General features: G+C 39.9%; 1 protein-coding gene across 1 annotated transcript in view; it reads left to right on the top strand.

Moving 5' to 3' along the window:
• The window catches only part of LOC103180147 (capZ-interacting protein), a 43,965-nt gene extending 32,535 nt beyond the window's left edge, over positions 1 to 11,430 (top strand). The window contains exons 3-7 of the mRNA XM_007895819.2: positions 47 to 148; positions 922 to 999; positions 5,429 to 5,632; positions 7,040 to 7,573; positions 8,438 to 11,430. Coding sequence (XP_007894010.1) covers positions 47 to 148; positions 922 to 999; positions 5,429 to 5,632; positions 7,040 to 7,573; positions 8,438 to 8,467 — 948 coding nt within the window. The 3' untranslated portion in view covers positions 8,468 to 11,430. The remainder of the gene's footprint in view (positions 1 to 46; positions 149 to 921; positions 1,000 to 5,428; positions 5,633 to 7,039; positions 7,574 to 8,437) is intronic.
• Positions 11,431 to 12,616: the final 1,186 nt, after the last annotated feature.

Genomic DNA, 12,616 nt, shown 5'->3' with positions numbered 1-12,616 from the left:
TAGTTTCTTTATTACCTATAATCCTGACTTGTTTTTTTCATTTTAGAAACCAATTAACAGACCAACTCGCAGGAAGCCTCCTTGCTCTCTTCCTTTACACTGCACCAGCGGTGAGATAAAAACAGAGTCGGATCATAACGGAGCTGAGGTGAAGTGCAAATGTTTTGGCAAATATTTGAATCAGCTGGTCTCAAAACTGTCCTGTATGACATTTATCACATACATGACATGTCCTTAACCCTGTGAGCTGAAGCTCTAAGTGGAAGGGGGCCCGATTGTGGCAAATATTGTGAAATGTCAGTTCTTTGTACCAATACATTGAGTGGTTACCGTTTATTGGGAGTCTGCCATTCTGCCTCCACTCTCTGGAACGCCATACTGGAGTCCCTCCCGAGTTGCCCTTCCCTCCCTACTTTCGCAGACTTGCTTATTCAACTGTGCTTTTGCTCATCTAGCCCTTCCCCATCCTTTTTAACTCTCTCCCCGCCCTCCCCTACCCCTGGCTCAGGTAACCAACCAGTACTGTAATGTGCTTTGAGACACCCTCCAGTCCTCCAGACTTGAAAGGCACTGTGTAAATATCAATTGTATTGTTAGTAACCTGAGAATGATCAAGTAAAATTGAACACTCGCATCATTGCCATTTGTGGGACATTGCTGTATGTCAATTGGCTGGATCATTCACCTACACAGTCATCACAGATTACAGTAAAACCTGTGTGAAGTGCTTTGAGACGTCTTGACCTGATAACGCCCTATATTAAATGTAACGATTATTATTACGAATAATGTGAAGATTGCTATAAAAATAAATTTGAATTATTTCAGGAAAATAAATGACATGGGTTGGTTTCCTAAATCTCCTTTACTTTCTGAATACTCTTTAATGTCTTTGTCTTTTTTTTGTATGTAAATATACAGAAGCCACCGATAAACGACTCCTCTCGCCATCTAAAACTGAAGATGAAAACTTCCTCTCCCCTCATTGAAAAGTTGCAGGTGAGTTTTCTGAGAATGTTTACCATGTTTTTCACACATTATTTGCTGGACAAAGAGCAATGGGTATGGAGAACAGAGTGTTACGTATTATTAATAAAACTGTTCAGGTGGCAATAAAATCACAAGAGTTAATCTTTAGCGTTTTCTACACAGTGGGTTAAACAGTTAGGCATGTGATCACATCGGGGCACATTTTTGCTCCTGGAGACATTCCAGTCAATAGCTGTCACAAGGGAACAACCCCCCCCCCCACCACCCAAATTGCCTGTCAAGAACTGCAGAAAATCAACATCTTAATTAAGATGTAATTTAATTTTTTTCCAAAATTCTGCATGATCTTTTACTTGTAACACAATCGAATTCAGGCCAAGAGCATGAGTAATTTTGGATTTCCTGAATGTACATTTCTCTCTTGGCTGATGCTTGTATTTACACAGGTCCCTTATTTGGTGAGCTCAGGCTGTTCTTGACCAGTTTTTCCTGCAGAAAACTGGCAGGAACAGTCGCCTTTGACAGAAATACAGCTGCAGCCAGTTGCTTACAGAACCACATCTGTGAAAGTACCCAGAATCTGCTGCCCTCTTGCCTCAAGGAGACATATTGACACAAGGCGGCAGCCAAAGACTGAGAGGAATTACTCAAGAAAAACAGAATAGAAACAATTTGACATTAAAATTATTCTTCACAAATAGTCGTGCAAATTTTAAAGCACTTTATCACATCAAAATGCCTGAAAATACTTGACAGTAATTGCTGTCCATTGCAGTGACTGTATTTATTATAGAGCAAGTTGGCAGCAATTGTATACATGTCAGAATCCAACTAACAGCTGTGGAGTAAATGACCAACTTATCTGGGAGGAACACTGGGAAAAACTCTCATCTCTTTTCATAGTGCTATGGGATCTTTAATGTTCACCTGAACAGGCAGAGGGACCTTTGGTTTAATATTTTATCTGAAGGATGGACAACACCTTCTTAACCTAAGGAAGTCCACACAGTCAAACTACTTTACAGTAAATCTTGCGAAGCTCTTTGAGACCTTTCAAGGACATGATCAAATGCTAGGATTATTATTAAGTTTGGCTTTGGAATTTGAACCCACAACCTTCAGAGGTTAAGGTGCAAAGAAGACACCTCTCAACTATAAATTATGACCAGTTCATACAAAAATCCACATTGTTTCAAATTCCTAAGATGATTACATTGTAGTACGTCATGATTGATTGCAATAGTTGTGGTTTGTTGTAAAACCCAGCATATTTGGAAGATTTGTGCCAAATATATTTGCAAAACAGAAGGAAAATATTAAGCCTTACTTAAAATTTAGTTTAAAGTACACATATTTAATTTGCAAAAAACCCCCCACAAAATTGCATTTTGGCAAACACAATTCAAACCCACCCTTAATAATTGTTTTAATGTGTGCTGTTAGTCATATGTGGCACATAATTCCTCCTCAATGTTATTAAATATCCAAAATACAAGTCAGCTGCAATTATACTAAATGTGGGTTCCGCGTCAAATGACTATTATCTAAGTGTTGAACAAGCATGAAAATTACTGACGACAGTTCCACTCTATGTTCTAGCATGCTGCTAATACAGTAACCAAATTAGTGGTTGAAAACCTGTTTGTAATACTATTGCTCTGAAAAACTTTAGGATGGGAAGAGAGAGGAAAATGAATATTGTATGGCATGCAGCAGAGATGCAGCTTGATACAGCCTTTGGTTGGAATTTGGAAAATGCATGATTCCATTCTGCCACCGGATATCCCTAATTTTGGCTGCCTTACAATAAAATAATTGCCATTTGATCAGTAACTAATCCATTGCCATTGTACGGCCACTTAATGTACTGGAGCTAATGTACTTTGGAAGTAGGATATAGTATGTGTTGTGTAATGGCAGAAAAGCAGTACTATTAAAATACAATGAAGTTACCAACCGTAACTTTTTTTTAATTAATCAAAGCCTGCTTGGAATTTTGCCTCATTCATTTTTCCGAATGAGGGGTGGGGGTTAGGGACGACGATGGAGAGGAATTCTATTCTAAAATTGGAGAATTAAAATGATCCTTTTTTTTGAAAGAAAAAAGTTTTTTCATTTATACTGCAGATCCCTTGTTAAACTTTTAGTGTTTCAGTTCAGGGGAAGAACAGTTTCACCTTTCAGCTAAAGTGCTTTGTCCGAAGCCAAGAGTATCCAGCTCTTCAGCCTCTTGAGTTATTTGTGCTGTAACACACACATGTGTGTCAACAACCTAATGTTGTCCCAGTATGTGTCTTACTCTAGTGTGTGCATCCAGCTGTACCTGTCCTATTTGACTGGCTAACTGACCATATAGTCCACAAACTATACAGTCAATTGACTTTACAATATATTCTGTGAAGCGCTTTCAGACGTTTCAAAGACACGATAAGGTGCTATATCAAATGCAAGGATTATTATTATTAGTCTCAAAGTCGATTACTGTTTCTGGAGCAAACTGCTACGGAATGTCACCAGGTGCAGACCTAAATTATAACACCCCTCATAACGGGCTCCACTCAGATAAATGGGTCTTTACAGTCCTTAAATTCAATGCTGTTAAATGTACCTCTTCGTTTTAATTTCAAGTAAACTCCATTTCTCACACTTATCATTTTGACCACATCTTTCTCAGATTGCAGTCGTGCTGTTAAGATAATGCCATAATGCCACTAAGAATGTCCCTCAAGATTTTTATTTATAATTGTTCAATGCTCACCACACCTCCTGTTCCCTGGATTTGTAGCTACCCTGCCACTAATTTTGTATATTTGATAGCTGGTAAATGAAATTCAATACAATAACAAGCAAGTTACTGCATACCGGGAGTAAAAGGTGGGATAGAGTTTGCCAGTGGGGGAAGTTGAAAGAGATTAAGGGTATTACTGTAGTTGACTATTTTGTCAAAAGGATGTGAGGCAGCAATCAATAATCAATAATACTTGCATTTGATATAGCTCCTAATCACATTGTCAAGACAAAGTGCTTCACAGATCATACTGTAAAATTTGATAGCTGTCTGTTTTGTGGATGAACAAGACATCCATCTCATTTTAAAGAAAGCTGTTTGTGTAGTTTTGAATTTCTGGTTTCTATTTTGTTTTATATTTGGGACTTAACTATTTTTCAACCATTTCTCTTTAATGTTCTGGCTTCTGGAGCATGCTAAAGCGGACAAACTAACATTAGAATTGGCATTTCTCTTCATTTTGATGGCCCTTTTACGTTGGGAATATGGATCTAGCTTGCAAAGAAACAGAAATAGATTCCTCAAAATGAAATGTTTCCAAGCAAAACATACGTGGAGTCCTGTAGCTCAGTGGTTAGAGCACTCGTTTTGCAAGTTCACCTGAGTTCAATTCCAGACAGGGCGAAACCTTGGGCAAGTTTCCTTACTCCACACGCCCAATAATAATCCATCCAAAAAATCAAAACAATAATAAATTGGTCATTTTCAATCCATGACTGTTTGTGGGAAATTACTGTGCGCAATTGGCTGCCGTGTTCGCCCACATATATATACCCTCAATTCACTTTACAGTATATTCTGTGAAGCGCTTTGGGACGTCTAGAAGACGTGAAAAGCGCTATATCAAATGCAAGGATTATTATTATTATTACCTGCTTGACCACACTTTCAATCATCATTCCTCTCTGAGCTCCCACCCCCAGCTCAGGTGCTAGTCAGGATCGTTAAGCACCTTGGAACATCCTTCCGACGTGAAAGGCGCCATAGCAGTAAATTTGTATTGTAAAATATAAGCTGTAAAAATATAGTCATTTAAGTGTTCCTATATTTTTCCAACATCCTATCCCTAATCCAGGTTCAGTTTCTCAATTTAAATGCTAAAGATGTGACTAGCAATGAGTGACCAAGTAAGGATGATTGAGTGGACCGGACATCACCAAACACCACTTTCCTGTCTAGTTTAGTTCCTGACCACACACCCCAGCCAGGACTCCCTTCTTGTGGAAGCATGAATATGTGCATCAGTGGAGCCTCCGACTTAGATCAACTTGTTTTAATTGAGAATTCTCCAGCTATTGGACAACACTGCTTCCCAGAACTGTAAATAATTTCAGTAATAACCTTTAATATAATAATCATTAATAATCATAATAACTGTAAAATCATTCAGGGTAATAATCCCTTAAAAATATATTTAGTCACTCAATCCACGACTGTTTGTGTGCAATTGGCTGCCACATGTCGCCTACAAAATACACAGTCACTCCACTTTACAGTGTAATCCGTGAACCGCTTTGAGACATCTCAACGATGTGATAAGGCTATATCAAATGCTAGGATTAGAATTATTAGTATTCATTGTGTTTTATTTTTCACACTTGAATATAACTCTATGAATGAATTTTTTTTTATATACTTGTTTTCCCGCAGGCCAGCTTGGTTCTCTCCCCAACTGTTCTCCTGCCCGGGATTTGTCCAAAGAGCCCGTTAAAGTCTTGCTTCTCGCCCTTTGGCAGCCCTCCTTCCACTCCCAGTAGCCCTGGGATCCGCTCCCGATCCAGTGAATCAGCAGATGAAAGTCCAGTCACATTTGATCAGCCGCCGGGAGCAGAGCCTCTGCAAAGTTTGCACAAGGTAAACACCCCACGCAACACAATGTTATTGAAATATCCAGATTGGTATTAATTTGCCAGAATTTTGCTCCCAACCCCCAGCTCGGGTCCAAATCGCTGACTGTCCAGCGCCTTGGGACGTCCTCCCAACGTGAAAGGCGTTTTACAAATGGAACTTCTTGTTGTTGTTTAACGGTATATGGATTACACGATTTGATTTTAGCAAAAATATTAGCAAATTTTTTTTTAATAATGCAGGACTGTTTTTCAACCACCCAGTGTGGCTCTAGAAGGACTGGACTCTAAATTTGCAGCATTTCTTAATGGCATTCCTCAATTAAAAAAATATCCCCTGTACAATCCTCATTGACCTGCGGGTTCTCCCCTCTGGAAGTAGATTTTGTTGAAGCAAAGTTCCCACGGGTTGTGTGACTTAGTTACCTTTTACATGACTTGATCCTGGTTTTGTTTTGCGGTTCAGGTTTCTGAAACATCTGAAATGTTTGAGATTGATTCTAAAATGTGAACTAGTGAGGTACCCAGTAGCACCATAAAGAATAAGCGTACGGTGTTAATTTGTGTTTCAATCCCCTTCCCACCCACCCCCGCAACAACAAGGATGAGGAGATGTCTACTTCCATACTTTTCAGATACTTCTATTTCCAAGGCAGTCTGTTGTTGATGTATTGAGCAACAGTAGACTGACTGCCTATTCCATTTAGCCCACAAAAATAAACAGTTTACAGCGCTTTGGGACTTCTAGATAACGTGAAAAGGAGCTATATCAAATGCAAGAATTATTAATAATAATGATAATAATAATCTTTGCATGTGATATAGGGCCTTATCACGTCTTTGTTGAGACGACTCAAAACGCTTCACAGGATACACTGCAAAGCGGAGTGATCACTTTGAACTGCGTGTTTGCTTTGGTGCGCAGAGTCCAAACGATAGCTACACAAACAAATAAGATCAATATACACCAAGCATGAAACTTGTAGTACATTGACCTCCTAACCCCCGACCGACCTGTCCTCTCCGTCCGTTCTGCGGGCTCCGGCCTAGTTCACATCACCCCGCCTTGCCCGTCCCACCATTGGCAGGCGGGCCATCAGCCTCTCTGCTCCCACCCTCTGGAACTCCATCCTACAGTCCCTCTCCCTCGACCCCTCCCTTGCCTCCTTCAAAACCCGTCTCAAGATCCTCCTCTTCGACTGTGCCTTCGGTCACCCTCCTTCCATTACCCTCTTCACCCTCCACCCCCTCCTGATCCCAACTACCAGCTCGGGTGCGATTTCCTGACTGTCCAGCGCCTTGGGACATCCTCCTGACGTGATAGGCGCTGCACAAATGTAATGTGTTGTTGTTCGAAAGTGCGAGAGTTGATATTGGACACGGTTCTGTTATTTGTATTTGATTTAATCTTTAGGGCCGAGTGCGTCTGTCGCTGAAGCGTCGGCCCCCCAGCAGACGGTTTAGAAAGTCGCTCACTGAAGACACTGATTCTCCAGACGGTGAAAAGCCAGTTAACTCAGCCAAGAATGTGGAGCCGCAGGAGAACGGAGCCGCAGAGGAAGAAAACAGTGAGGTTTTCGGTGAACAAAACATGCAAACCGACAATCCAGACCCCAAAAACTCACCCTCACCTGAAGAGGGATCGCCTCCTACATCGGAGACACCCATGCAGACGGAAACCAGCGATGCCTTCTCCTCTGAGAGCAAAGAGTGTGAGAGATCTGCCAGCACAAGCCACCAGGAAAATAGCGGCCAGGATGTCAGCGCCGTGAAAAACACAGAGGAATGTTCGGACATGGTCACCGAGGCCTCTGAAGGTGCTGAGCAGGTCACCGCGTGCTGTGAGACTATGAGTTCTAAGATGTCCGAGCAGGAATCTCTCAGCAATGAACCATCGATCAAAGAACCCGAAATGGTAGATGCCGTGGAGCAGAGCTTAGATGGAGAGGTAAGTGAAGGGATCGGACAAATCGGTTCAATTAACTATTAGCAGTAGGAATGATTGCTCAAGTGTGCGTGTAGGCAGGGAAGTCTCCCAGCGGCACAGTAATAGGATGTTCTAGCTTTTCCAAAGTCAATGCCACTTTCCCATGTGAAATTGAGCTGTACAAACCAGGAAAGCCTCACATTAAGTTGGTCACTCAATCCATGACTGTATATGGGACGCTGCTGTGCATAATTGGCTGTCGTGTTTCATCCTCAAAATATACAGTCAATTTACTTTTACAGTATATTCTGTGTAGCGCTTTGAGATATCTCGATGACAAGATAACAGGTTTTATCAAATGCAAGTATTACATTATTATTACATGCAATCAATCCTTGGTCTCTGATTATTACGATGGTGTTAGGTGGGGCAATTGAAAGAGTGCTATCATTAGCATAAGTAATCCTGGGCTAGGGGTGGAGGCAGGCCAGACAGTTTCCCTGTTCCTGCTCATTATCGAGTAACTCTGGGGGAGGAGGAAGGTTCAGCCAGGGTTTAGCCCCTTGTACTTGTACAGCCTTCCTACAGTCAATGTCTGGAAATACACAGCAGAGTTCAAGTCACGTTGGGTTAGGAACATAGGAACAGGAGTAGGTCATTCAGTCCCTCAAGCCTGTTCTGCCATTCTATTAGATCATGGATGATCTGTACCTCAACTCCCATTTATCCACGTTTGCCCTATATCCCTTGATACCTTAACCTAACAAAAAAGTTATTTAAAGTGTCTTCTTCACCATTAATCTGGAGGGGCAGGAGAAATCCATATATTGTGCGTAGGTATATTTTAAACACATTTAACGGGTCCAATATCTTATTTGTTTCTAGGAAGAGTCCCGCGGGAATGATGAAGAGTGAAGATGACTCGGAATGGACAACTAATTCCACTCAGCTTTGAAAACCAATAGGAGCTTACTTTGTGCCAAATTATTTCCACAACCGCAGAACACGGGTGGATACCACCAATGTTTCTTTGTTCTATGCAAGTCTGTTTTTCTTTCCTTTGCTGGGACCTGGTCGCGAGTTTATGTGTTTGTTCATCTGCAAATGCATACTCATTGCCATGAAATGAGGGCTGGATTCCTTTCACATAGACTGGCAGTTTGCGACAGAGGTGGGAATTAATGATCAGTAAAGTGCAATCTGAATTTTTTTTGCATGGTTATTTAATTCAAACTACGGGTATGTCCAAAAATCAACTCTTACTGTTACAGTATAGTAAAAGCTCAAACCGCCGGTCTGTCTGAATAAATCTGCCTTGTAGGTTGTGTCAAATGGGGCGAATGAATGCATGTGGTTATGTCAACACCCACCCTGACGTATAGCGTGAGGATTCTCTGCAAAAATAGACAATGACAGCATCAACACAAAGAAACCAACATGGAGAGTCATGAGCGACAAGGAGGCAAAGGATAACAGATTGTAGTGGGCCATTGCTGCATTTGAAATTGAAGAACATTTGTTAAATAAGATTACGGATATTTTTCTGTACTACAGCTGTCTTGTCTACCAGCCAGACACCCACCATATCAGCTCTATTTGAGAAATCCAACACTTAAACGTAAACCTCGTGAACTTGACTTCTCCGTCACCTGCTTCGATTACAATCAATGATTGTGTTTCGCCCACAAAATACACACAGTCACTCCACTTTACAGTATATTCTATGGAGCGTCTTGAGACATCCCAACGATAAGGTGATGAGGCACTGTATCAAATGCAGGGATTATTATAATGATCAATTGAAACCTTTAACTTTTGTAAAACAAATTTGCTGTCGTTTTTTTTCAAAACATGTATTTCTAGAAAGCTGTAATGTAAATTTTAAAAGAGGCGTTTTTGCTACAATTTCATATCGCTCACGAGCATCTTGCTGCTCAATGCTGTAACATGCGCGGATAAAGTGGCTTCCAAATGTGGCTGATCTCATTAGCCCTCAAATCCCCAGCAGAAATGAGCCTTGCTTTCTGAAGCAAAAAATAAGTCAGTGCTATATTTTCTTATTTTCAAAGAGATGCACACTTGTAAGAGAACGTTTTTAATCACCTTCTGACCTAAACAAAACAAGTGAAGACTCTTGCGATGTACAAATGCAATGCTATTTTATATGTCGATTCTTTCACCAGGATTTGCCTCGGAGATTTGCTGCGTTTACAATTCGAGCTCTTTTGCAATAAATAAATAAATTCTGGGAGAAGAATCTTATCAGAAAAATTGGCCATGACACCAGGTTTCCTCTTTGCTTTTTGTGATTAGTGTTTTGTGCTTAATGTTGTTTCTTGAGGCAAAGCAGGCAAAATCTTGGTCCTACTGAGTGATCGAGCCATCCAGCAGTGCAGTATTTCCCTGACTGGTGCCACTCATCAAAAAGTGCAAAATAAATTCAGGTTTTTAAATCTATTTAATTTAGTGGCTGTAAAGGAAAACACCAACCACGTGAAGTCTTACATCAGTGGCTTACCAGCCTTGGAAAACCGGGAGGTGTGCATTGTTGCGATTGGTAAATACGTAAACATCACTGACTGTGGTTACTTGCTAACATTTTTATAAATTGTTAGTTTCTCCCAAAGTTTGTTGCAATAAAACTGCAAAATCACATTGCACAGGTATAGCGCCTGTTGCAAATGTGTCCTCTCTCAGATGTTCAGTACAGTGGCCTTGAAACAGCTTTCGGAGCAAGGTGTTTTGACCTGTTTCAGGAATACTGTTCCCAAAAATCCTCAGTTTCCAAAAATCCTCAACACTGCAACATTGCCTTAAGTGCAATTTGACTATGTTATACGTCCATACACGTAGGGATACATTGTCATAATTTGTTTTGACGATTCCTTTCTCTTTATCAATCCTTTACCTTTATCAATTGGCTGCCACGTTTCACCCACAAAATACACAGTCAATTCATTTTACAGTTTATTCTGTGAAGCACTTTCAGACGTCTCAACGGCATGATAATGCGTTATATCAAATGCAAGGATTATTATTTTTATCTGAATATCTTGAGGTGCCAATAATCTTCACATAGACCATGATTGGGGGATTCACTTATTAGTAAAGAGACGTTGCTTTAATCACAAGCAAAAATGTACGTACACTTTAATGCTTTTAATATGCCAAACATGGTGTCTGATGCTAGGCATCTTGGGTTGATACTAAAGTGCCTCATTCACAAAGTTGTATGATTTTTACTTATCTTGTGTTACTATTACTGTAAATGCTAATATACCCCTTTTAACCACTTTCTACTTTGTGGTGTTCTTAGTGGTCTCTATGTTCCAACTCAATGTCAACCTCCTAAAGTCAATACATTCACACGATGGAATCCTATAAATCATCCATATAAATTTCCAAATACAAAATGCATTTAATGTGTAAATACAATTATATAGTCCTTGCATTAGATATTCTGAGATTCCTGCAAGCCTTCTTTGAATAATTTTGCAATGGCTATTTGAAATGTTTTGAAGAGTAAGGGGGTTAATTATCTCATTCCTATAGGTCTGAGCTCAGCAAAGATGCACTTGAAAACAAAGTAGCTGTTTAAAGGGTTACACACTGAGCTAAGTTTGTAAAGACATGAAGAGATGTTTGTGGTTTGTTTGCCAAAAAAATCTAATTTGCATCTGTTTACATGTATCAACTAAGCCTTTAGTTGATAATAAAAATGTTGCCAAATATCAACAGGTATTTCATTCTGAAATGTTTTGTCATCGAATGGATCCATTTAACACGAGAAACTAGGCAATGGAGGTTGTTCCCGTTTGAAATTTGGAATGATTGCAAGTGTTCTGAGACGCTATGTATAAATGCAAGTTGTTTCTGTTGATTCTTGGTCTTATTTCCACGAGTATCTGCAACGTGCAGAAAAGGTTAATTTTAGTTCTATTTTAATTCGCACCCTATTGCTTACTTTGTCAGTAATTTTGATATGTGTTATTTGAGTTTACAATTTTACTATTGAATAACACTTTCTGTCCCAGCCAACCATCCTCCAGATAAAATTGATCACTCACTCCATGGCTGTTTGTGGGACATTGTTTCATACAAAATGGCTTTCACATTCACCTAGAGTCTACAGTACACTTTACAATAAAATCCTGTCAAGAGCTTTGACGTAATAAAATGTAATGTCAATTTCAAGGATTACTTTACACTATTTATCATTACTAAAGTTTACCATCTGGAGCCCTATTCATGTAGTTTGCAAAACTATGTATCTTTACAATTGCATGAATGAGCACATTGAGTTTTTAAGAAATGTTTTCCCATGAACAGAACTTCACATCCAGGGATTGGGGACAAATTTACCCAGAGAATAAATAAGCGTAAGATAATCACAGAAATAAAGGGGGTTCAAAAACATTTCTTTCCACAGAGGGTGGTTAGAATGTGGAACTGTATAAAATGTTATTGAAACAGGCCATACTTCTTTTAAAAAAGGGAATTCGATAAATGCTCCGAGTTGCTATCCGAGCTGAAGGGTGCAATATAAATACAAGTTTTTTTTGTTGTTGTTGACTGAAAGGAACATTAAAGGGAGAGGAATCTCCATGGATTGTTTCATAGAGAAAAAACCCCACCAGTGCGGACTTGATGGGACCGACGGCTTCTTTCTGTGCTGCAACATTCTATGACTGGTACAATGCACTGAAAATGTCACTAAACAACTTTGCAAAGTTTGGTTCCTGCAAAGCTAATCTTGCCTTTAAAAGATCCTTTTAAACAACCCCTTTGAACCCAAAGATGATGTTGATTCAAATCAGAATCTAAAGGTTAATAATGTGCTGGTGTTGTAGGCTGTAAGTTAATTATTGCAGCAATACAGGCACACATTGCAAGTTAAGGTATAACCTGTGACATTTAAGGAGAAAGGTACCTCCGTAGGTGTAGCCTTGGAAACAGATTTGCTGCTGAACAAATCCCTGTTGCCGTGTTGCCCTATTCGTTCGGTCTCGATAAAATTGTGGCTGTCATTTGCTCCAACCATGGGAATTGGGTTCATTGTGGAAG

Source organism: Callorhinchus milii, unplaced genomic scaffold, assembly GCF_018977255.1.
Source record: "Callorhinchus milii isolate IMCB2004 unplaced genomic scaffold, IMCB_Cmil_1.0 Scaffold4, whole genome shotgun sequence".
NCBI lineage: Eukaryota > Metazoa > Chordata > Chondrichthyes > Chimaeriformes > Callorhinchidae > Callorhinchus > Callorhinchus milii.
The sequence above is the reverse complement of the archived record's forward strand: the minus strand, read 5'-3'. Positions and strand labels throughout refer to the sequence as shown.